Here is a 22,060-nt window from a genome sequence, read left to right as displayed (position 1 = left end):
TAAAATTTGAAGAAGTGTTTATTATTTAAGGGCTGTTCTTTTATTTGAATCTCTTTAGCCAACCACACTGTCCGGCGATTTTCCACATTTATTTTCAAAAACTATTTCAATTGGATAATGATCGCTAACGGCTTCAGCCTGGAAAGAAGAGAGAGAAAAATTAATATGATGCTATAATTATAACTGTTTGGTCAATCTCTCATCAACTTCTTCAAGTATCACTTGAAGAGGAAAATGAGAGTAGAGAGGCAAGTTTTGTCTAGCGAATGGTTCAAAAAAAGATGGGTGAATGTAGCAAGGATGGCACGTACGAATGACGAAGCCACCTTGAGCATGATCCTATGAACCCGGAAAATGTAAAACAGAGGGTTACCTACTTGCAAACAAATGTGGTAACATGTAACAATATTGACCGAGGTTACCGTGGTCTTTTCCGTAGGCTTTTCTTCCCACGGATAAACCTTATCTGCTTCCCCCTTTACACTTTACATCATGACACTGTGATACACGATCCCTATTGATCGTTTTTTTTCTGTTTTTTTTTCTTTTCCTTTTTTTCTTCTTATTTTTCTTCTTTTCTTTTTACGATCCCTTTTGATCGAAAACCTACACCACCTTTTTTTTTCTCCCCAAAAAGAAAAGCTCTACTTTGTAATCTGTCCCGTCTGTGTGCGGCCCTGTGTGGCTAATAAAGAAACATACCTTTCTAGATGTAATAGAGGCACGAATAAGGAGGATGGGGAGGGGAGGATGAGGACGGGGAGGAGGAAGAAGAAGAGGAGGCGGAAGAAGAAGAGGAGGAGGAAGAAGAAGAGGAGGAGGAAGAAGAAGAGGAGGAGGAAGAAGAAGAGGAGGGGGAAGAAGAAGAGGAGGAGGAAGAAGAAGAGGAGGGGGAAGAAGAAGAGGAGGAGGAAGAAGAAGAAGAGGAGGAAGAGAAGGAGGAGGACGACGATGACGACGACGAGAAGGAGGAGGACGAGAGGACGAGGATTTCAAGATCAAATTTTCTTTCGTTTCATACCAATTTTAAAAAAAAACAAGGTCGCAGATTTACCAGAGGAGATTGTGAAGTTTTGACACTCATGCCTTGAATCTTGTTTTCTTTCAGACATTTCTTATCTTTCAGACATAATTATACTTTATACTTTCCTTTCATTAAAAGTTATTATTTGAGGGAGAATTATTTAGCTGTTAACCATGTAGACCTCCTGTCGTTGGCCCCTTAAGTAACAAGGGTTTGAGGGTAAACGAGCCAAATATTCGGCGTGAGTTCGAATTAATATTTCACTTGTGTCCCGAAAAAGACATGTTACCTACACGTCACCCATACATCACCCAAATATCGCCCACGTATCACCTACATCTCACCCATACGTAACCTACATATCATTTTGAATGAAAAAAAGACCTCTCCCATAAGCCAAATATTATTTCTTTATTGCCCACAAGGGGCTAAACATAGAGTGGACAAACAAGGACAGACAAACGGATTAAGTCGATTATATCGACCCCAGTGCGTAACTGGTACTTAATTTATCGACTCCTAAAGGATGAAAGGCAAAGTCGACCTCGGCGGAATTTGAACTCTCAGAACTTAACGACAGACGAAATACGGATTCGCATTCCGCCCGGTGTGCTAACGTTTCTGCCAGCTTACCGCCCATAAGCCAAATATGTCTTTCTAGAACGTTGTCCTCTAATCACAATGTCCCCACTCGTTATATTGTCATTTTATACCAATTCAGATTCTTCTGATGTTTTCCAGTAAAATAGTCAGAGGTGTTGGGTGACACAACTACCTTAATTTTAACAAAGCATCCTTCCCCAGACCGGGTGGGGGTAGGGTAGTAGAAAGTGATGAAATTAATAATAACATCGAAAAAAATACCTTAGGAATGAGAACCCAGATTCGAAATTTCCCCCAAGACACCTGAAGAAGGCTGAAGGGTATATCAGCCGAAACGTTGTGTTAACAACAAACAAGATGAGGACAAATATGCGTCGAATGTAAATAATGTAAATAATTCCTCATCTCTTAAATATAGAACTGTAAGTGAGGAAATGGTTCTCAGAGAAGAGATCTGGACCTAATATTCGCAACGGAGTAAACAACCATGATTCAATCTGAACGTAGGTAGGTTGGTGTAGAATGTAGGGAAGAATGTGGGACATATATAGGCGGTACTTTTAGAAGGGTGAAGTACTGGGGGAGAAAATATTTGCAGAAATATTTTGTGTCGAGGTCAAGAATGATAGGAGGAGATGCGGGGAGTGCGAATCGCATCGAGTGGAATGGATACATGGCTAGCTGGTCTCGGGGAATCGTGGTATGATCATCCATCAATTCATCTATCTCCCCCCCCCTCATTTACCTAGCTGTCTCTATGGCTACCGAATGAACGAGGGTGAATTCATCGGCGAGAAATAGCAGAGAAATTCACTCAAATCATACTCTATTCAAGTGGTTCTCAACGGGCGTTCATATGGCTCCTGGGAGTCCATACAAGATTTTGAGGAGCCCGACCCTGGAAAAAGTTTTTCTGTAGATGTACGTATTGTTATGTATTGCGAGAAACAGCTAGGTTTCTTTCTCGAACATTTTACATAGTTCAACCTACACAGGTTAATGTGTGAATAGCAAAATAGGAATTTTGAAAGTATAAAACTAGTTTTTAAACATCGAATGAGTATGGGAGACCACCAGAATAAGATAGCAATCAAAGTGACCCTTAGATGAAAAAAAAATGCTGCGGACCCCTGCTCTACTCAACGTTTTGCCAATGCAAAGCATTTTCGTAGGTTTGTCCTAAACGTCCGTGATTGTTTTCAGAGTTTTGTTTAGACCTTGCTTCATACTTTCTAAGTAATATAAAGCTTTTCTTTCATAAGTCCCAAGTTACTCTGGTAGTTGAAAACAAATTGGAAACGTGTATTATATATGATGCATGGACGCCAGGGTTAATATGTCCGATGTCTCTCGTGGGATACACAGGACAGGTTAAAAGGGAAAGGATACATGTGTACCTTAAACAAGGAGACCCTGATTATTACGGTTTCAACGCCTTTAATTAGAGGCTGATCAAGAGCTAAACGATTATAGCAACAATAACAAATAATTACCGCCTCTGGTTTCATCCGAAATGCTTCGTCAAAGCGAAAGGCTTTGGTATACCCAGGAACGTAGGAATTCCTTAAATCACGTCCTCCAACAATAAATCTGAAATGAGAAAATATGCACAAAATTAAGCAAAATAGATTTGTAGCGAGAATATTCAGCAATCCCCCGATGTTGCGATTCACTGCAAGACAGAGAACCTTGAGATATAAGCAGGGAGAGGATATTGGCAGACACTATAGGTGTTGACCAAAAGAGACGGCGAACAACAGCTAACAGCATTAAAGGCAATGAACAGTCAATTTCTTTATTAACCTATTTCTTTACTGCCCACAAGGGGCTAAACACAGAAAGGACAAACAAGGACAGACTAACGGATTAAGTCGATTATATCGACCCCAGTGCGTAACTGGTACTTAATTTATCGACCCCTCGAAAGGATGAAAGGCAAAGTGGACCTCAGCGGAATTTGAACTCAGAACAAAACACGGCTACGCATTTCGCCCAGCGTGCTAACGTTTCTGCCAGCTCGCAGAGGTTGAGAAAAAGAGGGGTCAGAGGACGAACGGCATTAAACGTCGGCAGTCGGAAGGCGACTGACACTTTATCTGCGACACCAAAAACAATAACATTCAAAACTCTTGACGTTTTGTCGCTCATAATAACGACAATATTCGTGGAGGGGTTTTGTGTACGAAAAGAACGAAATTCTGTTAATCAAAAATCTCAACAGAATTCGTCGTCGTCTTCTTCGTACAGACTATATTTACCTCTAATCTTTCTAGCTTCCTTTTCACAACAAAAGCTTTCAAGGCATTTCACACATTGAACTCAGAACGTAACGGCAGACGAAATACGGCTACGTATTTCGTCCGGCGTGCTAATGTTTCTGCCAGCTCGCCGCCCCTTAATTGTTATCCAATCAACGGCTGTTGTTCACGAAAAGTTGACAAACTACCGAACAATCACGTGAACAATTGGATAACGATTGGGTTTGCACACATGATCAAAATGTGATTTCAATGTGGTAGAACGTGAGATCGAATCCAATGCTACAGATCTCTGATACAATCACCAGATTCCAATATTTGGAAGGGTTGCGTAGAGTTCAACCACACTCAATACATAAACATTAAGTGCTCATCAATAATTATTTATCGTCCTACAGCAATCTCTCTTTTATTCCAGGGAACTTACCTGTCATAAGCGCAATGTGTCCCTTTAACTGTAGTGTCAACATCGTCACAAATGGGCCACGAGTAGGCCGAACTTCGGCGCATCGGTACTTCTTGCCATTTAGATTCGCGGAAATAACCACAATCAGCATTCATGTCACCCATGATAATAACGTTGCTGGTGCGGAACTTTCTGGTCACACTATCGTGAACTTTCTCCAGTAACTTTATCTCTTCAACAGCTTCGTCAGGACTAATATGAACCCCAACCAAGGTGAACTTTTTGAATTCTGTAAATAAATAAATAAATGTTTTCTTTCATTAGTTTTGCTGCTCTCAATCATTAGACTGGAGCAACGCCTCCAAAGGTTTTTAAACGATCGCATCTTTCTTCCTGTATTTCTCTCACTCTTTCTTCCTGTTTCTGTTGTACCTTTATTTCAAAGGGTCCAGCTTTGTCACACACTCTGTGTCACGCTGAATCTCCCCCGAGGACTACGTTAAGGGTACACGTGTCTGTGGAGTGCTCAGCCACTTGCACGTTAATTTCACGAGCAAGCTGTTCCGTTGATCGGATCAACTGGAACCCTCGTCGTCGCAACCGACGGAGTGCCACGATATAAGAATTGAAAACAAACATAACCATGATATAAGTTTCGAATTTTGGCACAAGGTTCGTGGGGGCGGGCAAGTCAAAGGAATAAAATGAATTGTTTGTAATGTTTTATGAATAATGAAAGGAATAAAAATGAAATGTTTATAATGTTTGATGTCATTTGGGAAGGTTACAATATTTTTGATAAATAAAGAAATGCAATGAATTGTGACCAGAAACCTACTTGAACAAGGAACTTCAAAGTGTGCGACGAATGGTTCACGAGAGAAAAGATCGTTTTTATTTTCTTCTTTGCCGTCATTGTACGTATAATTATTTAACAATTTGACCTTTCCATTTGTTCTGGAAAAAAAGATGAAAGAGGAAATTTTTCTAAAAGATTTTAGATCTGTGAGCATGGAAGCATCGAAACGGATGTGTTGAAGACTATAGTATTTGCTGTTTAATCCCAGACCTATTATGAAATACTTTCTAACCATGACCATCTCGTCTTTTTTTTAAATTTTTCGGATATAGTGTATCCAGGAAAACATTATCCAGTGGTTCCCTTTTTTAAGATGGTGAATTTTCTTTTGGAGGAAATTTAGTCGCTATTTTCTAGCAAGTCCAGTCACAACTGGAACATCTTTAATCATAAGTCTACTTAGTGTCAGCTAGACACTGGTTAATTAGTATATTCTTTTTAATTACTGTGCTTGTTGTGTCTTACCTGTACGTCTTTCTGGACAAATGAAATATAAGCCAAGCAGAGTACGATCAGAAGTTCACACAGACGTTCGCTTGTTGGCCAACAATGAAGTATTTGGTTTTAACAGCTCCACGTTCTGAATCTAAATTCTACCAATGTAGATTTTGTCATCATCATTTAATTGGGATCGATATCAGTTATTATCGTCTGGACCCTTTGTACCTACTCTTCACTATGCAAATTTTAGCTCTTCTTTGTAGAAGAATAGTAGAAGGAAGTGACCCCTTGACTGGTGAAAGGGGAGAGAGTTATCTTCATACTTGGTCAGAATGCTTCCAACAGAGTGGACTCCACTACAGGTAACCACAGACTAGAAAGTGGAGTTAAGCCGAGCTACGAATTACGTCGACCACCAGAAACTAGAATGGTTGTACCGACTGATTTTCAAACGGTCTCTGTCTACTAAATCTCTATATATATAAACGGCAAAATGTCTGCCTGCCTGTGTGTGTGTGTGTATCCTTTAGACAAATCCACTATTTTTCAGTTAGAGGGCTCGCACTTTCTATGGTCATTCAAAACCGTCCAAGGGTGGTCGTGCACATCTTTACATTTCCCCAGTCACCCCGCAAAGCCATTAAAATCAATAGAAGTGACTTTTCTGTGAATTTTCTATCCAAAACCCAATCAAAATGCCCGAAACTTGATACGCCAATTGAATGCCAGCTAGCTGTATGTGATTGGTCGGAGATTTGGACAGTACTCGCGTGTATGTGCGCACGCACACAGCTGTATATACATGCACTAGCACTATGATCCGGCGTTGCTGGGTCATAGTGCTAGTTCTACTTAAAAGGTTTTGTTCAGTCTAAGGCCATGATAGAAGACGATCCAGAAAACCTGTAATCGTAAAGTGAAATCCTCAGCCACACAGCATACCACAGCAAATTTTTCATTCCACTGTAATATTTTTTTCTTAATTCTTATTTACTAAAGTATCGGCCTTTTAAGAGAACTCCGCCTTCATATCTTTTAATCTGATGGCTGATGGCCACGAAGTCATCTTGTTAAAATATCTGAAAAACTGGGTCTGGAGCCAATGCAAAAGGCAGCAGTTTGCAACACGACTAAAATATACAGTGTTTGATATTTAAGGACAGTCAACTATGAAAATGATGTCTGCCCTCAGAGACACAAAGAACTATACGTATTTCAGCATTTTGGAATCCTTCCCATCAATCGTGGTAAATGCATGCTCTCTTGAGCCAACGAGACAGCCTCTACGTACTTGTCTGACGTTCTAGAAATAACAACCAAACAGATCTTAAATCTCATCTTCAATAAGAACAACAGATTGGATAATGTAGGCGGCGAGCTGGCAGAAGCGTTAGCGCGCCGGGCGAAATGCTTTGAGTTCAAATTCCGCCGAGGTCGACTTTGCCTTTCATCCTTTCGGGTTCGATTAAATAAGTACCATTAACGCACTGGGGTCGATATAATCGACTTAATCTGTTTGTCTGTCCTTGCTTGTCCTCTCTGTGTTTTAGTCCCTTGTGGGTAGTAAAGAAAGAGGATAATGTAGTCCTGGATACGCTGTCTGTAAAACAAGTACAAAAGTGTAGTCACAACTGGAACATCTTTAACCATGAGTCTACTTAGTGTCAGCTAGGCACTGGTTAATTAGTATATTCTTTTTAATTACTGTGTTTGTTGTGTTTTACCTATACGTCTTTCTGAACTGTTGAAACATGAAATATAAGCCAAGCAGAGTACGATTAGAAGTTAATTGGTAAATTTATGCCAAGACCATTAGTTAACAGGTAAATTAACACTGAGACCATTAAATATTCCATTGGAAATAACTGTTCATTTGAGAAGAAAAATAAACATTAATCAATGACTAATGTTATTTTAATTATTCTGGCAAGCATGGGAGACAACTCCGTGTCTGTTTTGATTTTATTAGACTTCCTTGGCGGAGCATAGCTTCACATCTATGTACTTGTTGCAGTAAGGTTGACAGTAAAACGTTAATATATTTTAGAGAATATTTTGTTTTTGCTTTTTGCTGTTTGTTTTTGTTTTGAAGAGTGTTGTTTTTTCTCTTTGATACGGTTGAAATATTCTCGCCACGGGCCTCCAATCCGCTCCAAATTTTAAGATCTTGCAGTATTTTGAAAGTTGGCAATTTCTAAACATCGACGTTTCGCACATTTGACATCAATGACTTTATGTATTTTTATTTCCTGTGTTAGCATTTTATCTGTCATGGGAAATCTGAAAGAAATAAACCTTTTAATTGGTTTGAAGAGAGTAATATACTGATAATTTAGTGTCCTCAAATACCCCTCGCAACACACACACACACACACACACACATTTATATAATCTCTGCTAGAAGAAGCGGCCAAATCTTCTTTAAACTACACAACTACACCCGATAATGCAGCCTAAGGCACACAATGCATGAAAACAAAATGAGATGATCACATTTAGAATGTCTTTAATCATAAGTCTTCTCAGTCAGAGCTGACCTGGGGTTAAATAACAAGAACAGTTAAAATAACTACCAACCTGTAAAGGAAAGCATACTGTTCCTTATAAACATTTCGGCCAACAATTTCACTAACAGCAAACTGATACCTGATGCTGCTGCGACTAAAATTTGGAAAAATAAAGCATATTTATAAAAATTTGGGGGCAGGGGGAAAGTCAAGTACATCAACCCCAGCCCTCAACAAGTACTTTTTTTATTGACCCTGAAATGATGAAAGGTAAAGTCAACCTCAGCAGAATTTGAACTCAGAATGTACAGGTAGATGAAATGCTGTTGAGTATTTTGCCCAGCATGCTAACAATTCTTCCAGTTTGCCACCTTAAATATAATTTATCAAATTTTTCAAATATAATTTTTCAATATATTTTTCAAATATATTTTCATATATAATTTTTCAAATTTTAGCACGAGGCCAACAATTTGGGAAGAGGGAGTAAATTGATCACACTGACCCCAGTGATCAACTGATACTTATTTTATCGATCCTGAAAAGATGAAAAGCAAAGTTGACCTTGGCAGAATTTGAACTCAGAATCTGAGGATGGACAAAATGCTGCTAAGCATTTTTCCTGGTCTGCTAATGATTCCATCCACTTGCTGCCTTAATATGTTTATAAACTGGTTTCAAATCTAGGCACAAGGCCAGCAATTTCAAGGGAATGGATAAGTCAAATACATCGACCCCAATACTCAACTGGTACTTATTTTATCAACTCCAAAAAGATGAAAGGTACAATCAACTCTGGTGGAATTTAAACTTTGAATGTAAAACAGACCAAATGCTGCTAATCCTTTTGCCCAACTACTGACAATTCTGTCAGCTCACCACCTTAAATACAAGACACAGCCAACTAGAGATACCATTGCCATCAAACAGATAAAGACTGTCCACCCTTCCCAGATAGAGGAAGATGGCAGACAGTCTTCATGATGGACTCAGCTAATAGCCAAATCTGTCCAACATGCAGCAGCAACTATTCAACAAAATTCCACTGGACACTGACCAAGTGCATGCAGAATGGTTTCATCACTCTGCACTCATTTCAGACAGGTCTTCCAAACAGCATATCTGGGTCAATACAGTTTGGCATGGATTGAAAGCCAGAGCAAGGATTTCTAGAAGTCATCCAGAGGCTCCAGGCCACAAGTTCTCCAGAAAAGAGTAACCAGAAAATTTTAATCAGTTCCCAGCATTCTTCCAAAGACATCTTCACTCTTCCCCACCACTAATCCAATCATCATCATCATCATCATCATCATCATCGTTTAACGTCCATTTTCCATGCTAGCATGGGTTGGACGGTTTGACCAGGGTCTGGGAAGCCAGGAGGCTGCACCAGGCTCCAGTCTGATCTGGCAGTGTTTCTACAGCTGGATGCCCTTCCTAACACCAACCTCTTCATGAGTATAGTGGGTGCTTTTTATGTGCCACCGGTACAGGTACCAGAGGAGGCTGGCAGTGGCCATGATCAGTTGGTGCTTTTTACGTGCCACTGGCACAGAAGCCAGTCAAGGCAGCGCTGGCATCGGCCATGTTTGGATGGTGCTTTTTACATGCCACCGGCACAGGCATCACAACTACAATAACCATTTGATATTTATTTTGATGTTGATGTACTTGACTCAATAGGTCTCCTCAAGCACAGCAGGTCATGTGCCACTGGCACAGAAGCCAGTCAAGGCAACAATTTTAATCTGCAAGATCCTCTTGCATTGCCCAACTGGTAAAGGGCTGTGAACATTCAGTAACATTCCAGCCATCCATCTTATTTTTCACTTGACCCAGGACTGCAATTCCATCCAGTGATTAGTTGTAGATAAAATGCCTGACAAAGAAGGACCACATTCACTTGCCACTAAGGAACCCTTAGTAGGTGTATGCCACATCAGCACATGCCAGCACATCAACAACCACAGTGTATCAAGCACTCCATGCAGAAGATGTTGACAGCAATGGACTGCCAGACAAGTAGAACAAGTCCTTTCTACAAGAAGTCAAAGTGCAGATAAAAATTAGGGTAAGTCACAACAATCAAACAATGATATATGACAGAAGGGATACTTGCAGTCCCCACTTCTGCCCAGCTTCCTTTCAGGGATGGCTTCCTTTTGATTCCTTTCTGTATGAGATTAACCACTCTGCTTGTAACTTCATCTTAGTTGCTATTGTAGTGGCTATTTGAAACCAAACCACTAGGCAACTGGTTAGACATCATGACCAAAACACAACAGTTTCACATGATTGGTCAATTAAGCAACCAATCAGTATCAAACTGTGGCATGATTTAATTTTCTAGAATCTTCTTCTTCTTATACTGGCTGCTTTTGGCAATAATTAATTGCAGAATACTGAGACAGCTGAATGATGTGTCTACATTTTTGCTACACCAGACATCACACATTTTTACAGCCAGAAAACCCAGGAAGGTAGCTAAGAGAGATGGTGCAGATAGATAACAGGAACCTCCAGTGCCATGGTTATAGCACAATTGTTTCCAGTTCAGTGGAGCTAGCCACATGTTGCCATATCAACAGCTTACCGTAAACGCAAGCTGTATCTTTCTCCCAGTGTGTAATTATTGTTGTTGATATCTGTAAAAAGCCAATACAGTTTGTCTTTATGTGCGATAATAAAATTCTTCTGTTAAATGTTTGTGAGTGTTGTTGGGTCACTTCTACATACAGCCCAAGGAACATATTCTCATTCACCAACTCAACCAGAGACAACAACAGCCAGCAACAACACACAACACCCAAGTGACACTATCAATAGAAATCTGGACCAAATCAGACCCTAAGAAACTTTACTTTCCAGTGCCTCACGACACAACAACATGGACTTGTTTCTTCAGATACCAACCTACTTGTCCAGATTAATCTTTGCTAATGTCACTGCTTAACATTCCTTCAGAATTGTGTCAATCACCTCAATTTCCATTGTGAGGGACACCATCATGAGGACCTTGTCAAAGACATGCATGCAAAATACAAACTTATTCTCAGCAAAGAGCACCCACTGCACTCTCGGAGTGGTTGGCGTTAGGAAGGGCATCCAGCTGTAGAAACACTGCCAGATCAAGATTGGAGCCTGGTGCAGCCATCTGGTTCGCCAGCCCTCATTCAAAATCGTCCAACCCATGCTAGCATGGAAAACGGACGTTAAACGATGATGATGATGGTGGTGGTGGTGGTGGTGGTGGTGATGATGATGATATAAACATCTGTGAAAATACCATCATTTAAGTGTGTCTGAAACTCAGTAAAGTTTGTTTAAATATGCTTCTTTATTGCCCACAAGGGGCTACACACAGAGGGGACAAACAAGGACAGACAAAGGGTTTAAGTCGATTACATAGACTCCAGTGCGTAACTGATACTTTATTCATCGACTCCGAAAGGATGAAAGGCAAATTCGACCTCAGCGGAATTTGAACTCAGAATGTAACGGCAGACGAAATACCGCTAAGCATTGCGCCCGGCATGCTAACAATTCTGCCAGCTTGCCATCTTTCAAGCCGTCTTTCAAAGTTTGTTAAATAGTAAACCAATGATTTGTCTGTTGGAAACCTGCAATCAACAATCCCATCACTAACAAATTCATCATCATCATCATCATCGTTTAACGTCCGCTTTCCATGCTAGCATGGGTTGGACGAATGACTGAGAGCTGGCGAACCAGATGGCTACACCAGGCTTCAATCTTGATCTGGCAGAGTTTAAAGTACAATAAATGTAAACCTCCGTATTTAATCATTAATTTGACTTACTAATTCAGTTTGGCAATTAAAGAAGGAAGTAATTGTTGGGAAGAATCTCTGATTTCCTGCAGCAACACAATGTCATATCGTTTGATGATCTGAAAATGTCAAAAGACGAAAATACATTTAATGACTATTCTTCATGTTGACAGGATACATTCATTACAGCTGTAGAGATAAGATCTTGTTTGTGCGTGTGTGTGTGTGTGTGTGTGTGTGCACTTGTATGTGTGTGTGTGTGTGTGTGTGTGTGTGTGTGTGTCTCTGTGTGTGTGTGTCTCTGTGTGTGTGTGTCTGTGTGTGTGTGTGTGTGTGTGTCTGTGTGTGTGTGTGTGTGTGTGTGTCTGTGTGTGTGTGCACACATCATTGTTGTTGAATTTTTTTTTTAACCAACCCTGACTGTAAAACCTATCAACACAAATAAAAGAAACTGGAGAGGAACTCTTTCTGCTTGTGGTGACCGACAAAATGTTTTCGGTGACTGCTTTAAACAGAACAGTTGACATAATTCTAAGAGAACAACAATCCAGATTCCAAGCAGAGAGATGAACACTTTCAACTACAGAAAGTTTTTCACAGAATAAATACATTTGGGGAATATCATCAGAAGTTATAGAACAGCTGAAAAATTTAGTAAGCATAATACTCTTTACTCTTTTACTTGTTTCAGTCATGTGACTGTGGCCATGCTGGAGCACCGCCTTTAGTCGAGCAAATCGACCCCAGGACTTATTCTTTGTAAGCCTAGTACTTATTCTATCGGTTTCTTTTGCCGAACCGCTAAGTTATGGAGATGTAAGCACACCAGCATCGGTTGTCAAGCGATGTTGGGGGGACAAACACAGACACACAAACATATACACGCGCATATACATATATACATATATACGACGGGCTTCTTTCAGTTTCCGTCTACCAAATCCACTCACAAAGCTTTGGTCAACCCAAGGGTATAGTAGAAGACACTTACCCAAGGTGCCACGCAGTGGGACTGAACCCGGAACCATGTGGTTAGTAAGCAAGCTACTTACCACACAGCCACGCCTATACATAAAAGCTATAATCGGTATGTAAGTATTATAATTGGTGTCTATCTGTTATAATTAGTGTGCATGTGTTAAAAGAGAGAAAGACATAGTGTTTGGTTGCTGAAACGGATGTTAGTCAGGGATGTGTCCTGTCTCCAGTCCTCTTCAGTTTTGTCAATTGAGAATGACACAAGCTGACTTGGAACAATAACAGGATGTATATGACTTGGAGGTGCTGGTGCAGTTGTGGAATCCCTGGGCTAAGATGTTTGATGCTGCCAACATCTGAGCAGGAGGTCAAAGGTTCAGGTGTTCGGGTCTTTGGTCCTCCCTATCTTGTGAGATTTGGACACTGTGTGATTCCCTTGGGAGCTGCCTGAACTCTTTTGGTATCAGGATGTTTTGCAGGATTATGGGTTACCCTTGGTCGGATTTCGTATCCAATTAATAACAGGGATATATCCTGTTGCTTGTATGATTTGGGAGCATCAGCTCAGACTGTTATGTTGCTCAATTTTCTGAGTTAGATCCTGTGTATCATGTTTACTTCTCTGAGGAACCACTTAGGCTGATGGCTTGCGCTGGTTGACCACATGTCATAGGGTCATGGCAGATGAGAAAGTATCTCACAGAGATGAGAACTGACTAGGACACTACTCTGGGAATTGCCTTGGAAGAAGCGAGCAAATGCCAACAAATGGTGGATGCAGTGATGTGCTGGAACAGTGCATGGTCCTATACCTTACCTAACCTGACACCAGTTCTCACAGTGGGTTGCTGAGGCCCACTACATCTGTCTTAGCTATAGGGTTTGTAGCCCACTATGTAAGTCTTAAATATATTAAGGCCCATCTCCCATTTACATAATAAAAAATAATAATAATAAATTATTATACATCCTGTTATTGTTCCAAGTCAGCTTGTGTCATTCTCAATTGACAAAACTGAAGAGGACTGGAGACAGGACACATCCCTGACTAACATCCGTTTCAGCAACCAAACACTATGTCTTTCTCTCTTTTAACACATGAACACTAATTATAACAGATAGACACCAATTATAATACTTACATACCAGGAGTGGCTGTGTGGTAAGTAGCTTGCTTATGAACCACATAGTTCTAGGTTCAGTCCCACTGAATAATAATAACAATTTATAATAATAATAATAATAATGATGATGATAATGATAATGGAGTTATAATAAGAAAAAGTAACAACATGACTATTTTATTGACGTTTTTCAATTTAAGGAATTTTCATTCCTTAAAGCTGAAATAAGCTATCAATCCACCTAGCAAATGTATATACCCCCACTTATTTGATAAGTATCATGGATAAAATTGTAGAAGATTGTTTAAGTTTTTGTTTGATTTCCATGGCCTGAAGCAGAGTGAGTGTTTCTATATCATAATTTCAGCTTGGGAAATAGAAATAGCAGTCAAATATCCCTGAAATCCTATGTTTCTAGCTTTAGGGAAACAGGACACATTACATAAAGGAGTTAACTTATAGGTACATTATGTCTGAAAAATAGGTCTATTGGCCAAATGTAAGTGTGCAATCTGTACGGCAAAAGATTGTCCTTGGGTTAAACAGCAACAACTTCTGCAGAGAAATAAAAATCAAAGACACAAACTTTGTGGTTATTTGTTCTGCTAGAAATATCAAGCTCAACTCTCTCTCTCAAATCCGAGATGAGATGGTCATGGCTAGAAAGCCTTTGATCAGCTTCACCTCAACCTGTTGGAGGAGTCTAAGGAAGACAATAACAACAAAGATTCTAACAAACTGGCTTAGGAGCCTCTGTAGTGTTATTGGAACTGCTAGACATAGCAGTCAAATCACCCTCAAATCACACCCTACCATCTTTTTTTTTTTCCAAGGGACACATTAGATAATGCAGTCCTAGTTATTCCATTCCTGGGAGAAAACCATGAAATGGTCACTAATCATTCATTTACTCAATGCCAAGCTTGACCCGGCTGGACAGCAAAAAAACTATGGTTTAGACTTACAAAAATAGTTTAAAAAGCAGAAAAATCAATGAGAATTATGCAAAAAGTCCAAAAGAAGTTAGAAAAGCAAAACTGCTTACTTTCTTGATGACTGTCATGATGGTGTCATTGCCCAGTTTCTTTAAACCAAAAGCTTGTATGTTAAATGAACCGATTTTAAGAGAGGAAACGGTCTGTTGAAGGCCAAAGAGGGCCAAGAAAGCTAACAACACGATCCTCCTCATGATTAACGAGGAATAATTAATACTTCACTTGTGAACGTACTCAGCACCGAGATCAGCAGTTTGATAAGATATATATATATATAAATATACTTATATATGTATATATATGTGTGTGTATACTTATATACATATATATATATTTATATTTGTGTATATGTGTGTATAAATATATGTATACACACATACACATACACACGTATATATATATATATAGGTACACACTTCATGCACACATACATATGTGTGTCTATTCATGTCAAGCCTTTTTGACTGATATCATCATCATCATCATCATCATCATCATTATCATCATCATCATGTGATCATTGATAACATCATGGTGATGATGATGATGATGATGACAATAATAATGATAACAATTATGATGAGTGGAATGATTATGTTAATGCTGCTGCTGCTATTGTTATTGTTGTTGTTGCTGTTGCTGCTACCACTGTTGGTCAGTGCTATAAGTGTATGTGTGGGTGTGTGCGTATGTAGAAAGTGGGGGTGGTTCGAAAGACATGGGAGAAAAAGACAGAAAGAAGTTGTAGGCAAGAATCTCAACATAATAAAAAAACAACAAAAACAACAACAACAACAACAACAACAATAATAATAATAGTAATAATAATAATAATAATAATAATAATAATAATAGTAATAATAATAATAATGGAGTTATAATAAGAAAAAGTAACAACATGACTGTTTTATTGACGTTTTTCAATTAAGCTGTAATTATTAATCATTTCACCTTCTGTCGACACATCTTTCCATCATTTTGTTTATAAAAGGATTTATTTCATGGCAAAAAGGACCACTTAATAGGGTTTTTTTTCTTTCTTTTTGTTTTGTATTCCATTTTTGTATTGTCCTCTCCCCTGCCGCCCCCACTCAAACCATTTTGTTTGTATTTTTTTTCACTGACATTTCTTCCAATCCTTCTTCAAAAACAAATATTTCTTTTATAATTCTAATAATTGAGAATATAAAAGTACAGCACATATTAGAAGCTTTTTTCTTGCTTTCTTTGGCAACAAAGCAAGACGTGCCAATTGCCAAAAAAGTGGTTTGCTTAAGTAAAACAACAACAAGGCTTCAACACAAAAAAAAATTCCTGTCCAGCAGATGTTGAGTTCAAATATGGTTTGTTACCCATGTCATTGCTGATGAGGGTCTCCTACCAAATATTGCACTCACTCCTCACTGCATGGACTACATTCTGCTATTTAATCCATACTAGCACTATGAGCCTGCAACGCCAGGTCATAGTGCTAGTGCATGCATATACAGCTGCGTGCATGCACACATACACGCAAGTACTGTCCAAATCTCCGACCAATCACATACAGCTAGCTGGCATTCAATTGGCGTATCAAGTTTCGGGCATTTTGATTGGGTTTTGGATAGAAAATTCTCAAAAAAGTCACTTCTATTGATTTTTTAATGGCTTTGCAGGATGACTGGGGAAATGTAAAGATGTGCACGACCACCCTTGGACGGTTTTGAATGACCATAGAAAGTGCGAGCCCTCTAACTGAAAAACTGTGGATTTGTATAAAGGACACACACACACACACACACACACACACACACACACACACAACACACACATTTTGCCATTTATATATATAGAGATTCCAGATTTGTCTCCTCTGCATTTTTCAACCACAATTAATCGTTAAACAATTGCAGCGTGGAATGTATTTATAAAGCCATTTAAGAAACACACAAAACCATTAGATTCACTTCAACATTTAAAATTAATCTGTCAAAATATTTTCGTCGCTTTGAGACTGCCACCTGTTCACTGACAAAGCTTAAATGTTGAAGTGAATCTAACAGTTTTTGTGTGTTTCTTAAACGTCTTATAAACACCTTCTACGCTGCAATTGTGAGTAGAGTCGAAGGTCTTGATGTAGTGTTTGAGATGTTTATGTTCTTTATCACACCAATTTTCCTATCATTTGCGTTGTTTTTATTCATTTTCATATCCTACAGCCCACTTGTTTCTTTAGGAAGGGTCTGAGATATCTGCCAGTGTACAGAGGGGTCTCATTCTTGTCTGTAATAATTCTATCTGCATGATTTGCCTCGATCTCCTCCCCATTTTCAACAGCAATCCTAACATAGCTGCAGTCACTGTAGACTACTTAGATTATCAATTCTTATTCATTACACCACTATTTCTCTTTTCACAGCTTTGTGCCAGTCAGCATCCTTGTCTGTTTATATGGCGGGTGGGGGGTAGGGACACAAAATTAGTAACTGTAGCAAAATTAGTCATTTCTGATATCTCGTTATTCTCTCCCTACCTGTTTGAAACCATCATATTGCAAGGACTGCATCATCATTTTGTGCTGTTGCATCATCTTTACAAGTAAAAATTGGTCAGCATCATTGCTGTTGTTGAAGTCAAGAGAGTTTGGAATGGAGTCAGGTGACAGATACTTTTTTCAAGAAATTCTTCCCCAACTTTGTTCGAATTGAAGTTGCTAATAAAATATTTGGATAATTTTTGGTGTTTAACAATCGAAATTCTTTTCTCCATTGGATTCCAAGTCAGTTTTTTCCCACACTAATGCCAAATTTGATAATTTTTAAGTTACAGAAAATGATGCCTAAAATAGGGTAGAATGAGCAATGACTAATTTCAATCATTTTTTCCTCTTTAAATGCAGATTGTGAAGAAGCTATTGAGAATATTTTATGCTGAGCTATTTTGTTTCAATCAAGTTTCATTAATCTCATATCATGTGCCATTTTTCCATGTACCTATTTCATTTTAAATTTTTGCTGCATTTACAATCTCTGATCTCTAACTGCCAGCATCAGTTGTTAGTTGTTGGAGCACTGCATCCTTCAAACCTTCCATGCTTCCTGAGATTCGCCAACACTACACCTGATTTTCTCCCCTCCATACACACGCAGGCATGTATCTGACTCATACACTGTTCGCTTTCCAGACATTTGTACATTACTGCATATGCTTTATATGCACTTTTGACAATTTGTGGTGCACCTGAGCACTGTATACAATAATTTCATTATTATTACTATTATTATTATTATTATTATTATTATTATTATTATTATTATTATTATTATAGTGATGTGTATGAGTCTGTTTTTGAATGTCATTCTGGAGCAGTGGCAACTCGTGTATAGGCACTGTGGAACTGCAGCACACCCTATTTCCACTCAATATTATCGATACCATTCAATATAATGAGTCCTTTTTTTCCTTAATTCTTTCTTTATACTTTTACGTTATATAATTCTTAAGCTTAATGTCAGTAGCCATCCCCTAGTTTATGAAAAAAATACAAAAATCCTTGTATGGAACTGTGTACTTCACAGTTCCAGCGATGCGGTGTTTGACTGTTGTGCACATGCTTACATATTCAAGATAGGAAGCTTCACACTAGGAAGAGAGAACACTGTGTGAATGACAGTGCTAGGTGAAAGGTAGTGTTTCTTTTTGACTCTGCATGTATTGTGCTTAAAAACGTGTTTATATTCTTGAATGTGATAAAGTGTAGAATTAGATTATTATCCTGTTTCCGGCTTCAGTGTTGCTTCCAGGATTTGAAAAATAGTGATTTAGTGGGGATTTTTGAAAAACAAGGGTGATTTCGTGGTGGCGTTCAGCGAACAAATTAAATACACTTCCCAGCAGTGGCTAAAACACAAACCAATCAAGCTTATGCATAAAAATTCTTTTTATATGTTTGTTTTCTTTTACACAGTATTAAAACAATAGCCACAACTTTTCTGAAGCAGCACCCCAACTAATTTTATCTACGAGCCGCCACTGTTCTGGAGAACTGGCAAGGCAAATTTATCCTATCTTCACTTACTCATTTTGGTCCAGCTAAATTTGCCTTTTATATGCTCAAAGAGAATGATGATTATTTTCTGAAATAGTGTTCAGATTATGTTCGAACGTTTTTTTAAGGCACTTGCCGGTGGCACGTAAAAAGCACCATCCGAATGTGGCTGATGCCAGCGCTGCCTTGACTGGCTTCTGTGCCGGTGGCACATAAAAAGCACCAACCGATCGTGGTCGTTGCCAGCCTCCCCTGGCACGTAAAAAGCACCCACTACACTCATGGAGTGGTTGGCGTTAGGAAGGGCATCCAGCTGTAGAAACACTGCCAGATCAAGATTGGAGCCTGGTGCAGCCTCCTGGCTTCCCAGACCCCGGTTGAACCGTCCAACCCATGCTAGCATGGAAAGCGGACGTTAAACAATGAAACGAGAGAAAGTCATTTCCTTAGCTGATAAAGTTTTTCTTCCCAAACTCAAAAAACGCAGTAAAAACTCCTTGTTGTTCCCCTTCCCCCACAGTTATTCTGGCTTTGCAAGAACTGGACTGTCAGAAATTAAGGTCAAATGTTGCATTGCATTGATTCCAAAGTCCCTGCTTGATGCCAACCTCTTGTTTTATTACTTTAACCCTTTCGTTACCAACCCAGCAGAAACCACCTCTGGCTCTGTAATACAAATGTCTTGTTTTCATAAGTTTTGAATGAAAATCTTCCACCAAACCTTAGTCACAATTTATGTTCCTAAAACCAGCTTAATGATAACTTAGTTGTTTTACTAAATTCTTGGTTATATTTGAAGTAATTGAAAGAAACACAGAGCATCTCAACAGAAATACAGTAACGAAAGGGTTAAGGTTAGAATTAGTTCTGCACAACTTAAATCCGATTTTGAACTTCTGTCTTTTGTTCAGTGTGTCAGCCATAAATGGCTTTCACATGAATTTCTCTCTGTGTTGACTCTTGTTCTGTAGTCCCCCATCTGCTGCCCTGTTGACACTAAAAGAAAACATTTTGATGGCAAATAAAGAAATGTTTGTTACGGTTCCTATTGTTCTTGTTGTCTAAAATCAAATATAATTCATGTATTCTGATCACAGCCGTTTCACCCCACGTTTAACAAAGTGGAAGGGAGGTAACTGTGTTGTACTGCACGTTCAGGCTTCTGGTCATCCCACCAGCCAATGAGGGAGATACGATGTAGTCATTCAACCTGCTAAAAAGAATAGCCAAATTTCCCTGAAACAAAACCATACCATTTTAAAAATTGCAAGGATACATTAGCTAATGTATTCAAAGGTGCAATACCCCTGAACAAAAGAGGTGTTGCTCATGTTTAGAACAACTTCAACCATAATTCTGTAGAATTGGAACTAACCAAAGGTTAAATGGTAACAACCATATAAGCTTATTTTAATCTCCCAATACAAAAATTAAACCTTATTTACTTGGTAGGGGTCTAAATGTCACCACACAGTCTAGGGAACAGCTAAAAAATCTTCAGAAATATGAAACAGTGGTACCCACAAGCAAGGCTGTAGACTGAAACCAATAAAAAATACAAATAAAGATTAAAAAGAAAAACAAGACTAAATCTTTTATAAAATAGCAAGGATCCGATAGGACGTCACTTTTGTTGAGTTAACTATACTTGGTAACTTTAACTGACTGATGAATTCTCTGAAATGCTAATAGGGATGAATTTTACAAACTTGTCTGTATAAATAGATATACATACAGATATATATAATAATGGAATTATTGTATACAGTGCTCAGGTGCACCACAACTTGTCAAAAAGTGCATATAAAGCATATGCAGTAATGTAAAAATGTCTGGAAAGCGAACAGTGTATGAGTCAGATACATGCTTGCGTGTGTATGGAGGGGAGAAAATTAGGTATAGTGTTGGCGAATCTCAGGAGCATGGAAGGTTTGAAGGATGCAGTGCTCCGACAACTAACAACTGATGCCGGCAGTTTGTTCCATGCTTCAGCAACTCTTAGCGTGAAAAAATGTTTCCGAAAGTCATGGGAGCTGTGCTGTTTTCTGACTTTGTAAACATGTCCACGGGTATTAGACGGGTGGAGCTTGAAAAGGTGCTCAGAGTTATTGTTTGTAAGATGGTTGATAATTTTATGGGTGTCTGCCAAGTCAGCTGCCAGACATCGGAGTTTCAATGTATCCATGCACAGGGAAGTAAGGTGTTCAGAATATATATATCTGTATGTATATATATATATTTCTCTAGACAGCTGGCTCAAATAATTGAGCTGCCACAGCCTTCCACTCATGTTTGTTCTGTGCCAGTTCTGCACAACTTCCACCACTAGCTTCTTTGATATTATCACTAAATCTGGTTTCAGGTCTTCTTGTTCTTTTGCCATATGCTGCATCTGTTAATAGAGACTTGTCAAGGTCTTGTCTTCTAAGTATATGACCACTGGAAGAACCTGCTCATTAGTTCTTTCTATCATAAATATGAAGTATGCAGAGGAAACGATGCAAGTACTGAAACTGGGCTTCATCTAAACTCCCCAGAAACAAAAGTAACAAAAATAGCTAAAAGCCTAAGAAACAGTGAACAAGATTGTATAACAATGAACAATGAAAATATCAAAAACATAAAAGAATTTGTGTACCTTGGTAGTCTTGTTACCAATGACTACAATGACACCTATTTCTTTACTACTCTCTCTCTCTCTCTCTATCCGCTCTGTTGAAGTCGAATCTCGGTCACTCGTTGGATCAGTGTCCTCCAGCCAGTTCTATCTTGGGCTGCTTCTTTCAGATTGGCCATGTCCATTCCAGTATCACTCTTGATGGTGTCAAGCCAGCGGGTTCTTGGTCGGCCTCTTCCTCTCTTGCCACTGACCATTCCGAGCATGATGTCCTTCTCCAGGGATTTTCTCCGCATAATATAACCAAAATATGCCAATCTATGCTTGGTGATCCTAGCTTCTAGCGACATTTTCGGCCTTATCTGCTTAAGAACTTCTCCATTGGTGAGCCTCGCTGTCCATGGAATCCGCAAAAGTCTTCTCCAACACCA

General features: G+C 39.0%; 1 protein-coding gene across 1 annotated transcript; it reads right to left on the bottom strand.

Moving 5' to 3' along the window:
• On the bottom strand, positions 1 to 15,238 carry LOC115220565 (deoxyribonuclease-1-like). The gene is made up of 7 exons (XM_029790715.2): positions 15,036 to 15,238; positions 11,919 to 12,007; positions 8,169 to 8,252; positions 5,130 to 5,248; positions 4,313 to 4,580; positions 3,121 to 3,217; positions 1 to 138 (listed from the first exon to the last, which is right to left on the bottom strand). The coding sequence occupies exons 1-7, from the start codon at positions 15,177 to 15,179 to the stop codon at positions 55 to 57; spliced, it is 885 nt and encodes a 294-aa protein (XP_029646575.1). The 5' UTR covers positions 15,180 to 15,238; the 3' UTR covers positions 1 to 54.
• Positions 15,239 to 22,060: the final 6,822 nt, after the last annotated feature.

The sequence above is a fragment of the Octopus sinensis genome, linkage group LG16 (assembly GCF_006345805.1).
Source record: "Octopus sinensis linkage group LG16, ASM634580v1, whole genome shotgun sequence".
Classification (NCBI taxonomy): Eukaryota; Metazoa; Mollusca; class Cephalopoda; order Octopoda; family Octopodidae; genus Octopus; species Octopus sinensis.
The sequence above is the reverse complement of the archived record's forward strand: the minus strand, read 5'-3'. Positions and strand labels throughout refer to the sequence as shown.

What these genes read in the sequence shown, in the direction of transcription:
- LOC115220565 (XM_029790715.2), bottom strand. Translation starts at nt 15,179, where the DNA reads ATGAGGAGGATCGTGTTGTTAGCTTTCTTGGCCCTCTTTGGCCTTCAA. An exon ending in TTAATTGCCAAACTGAATTA is followed by an intron (nt 8,253 to 11,918) that starts GTAAGTCAAATT and finishes TCCAAATTTTAG; the next exon opens with TCGCAGCAGCATCAGGTATC. An exon ending in CAGTATGCTTTCCTTTACAG is followed by an intron (nt 5,249 to 8,168) that starts GTTGGTAGTTAT and finishes CTTTTTTTCCAG; the next exon opens with AACAAATGGAAAGGTCAAAT.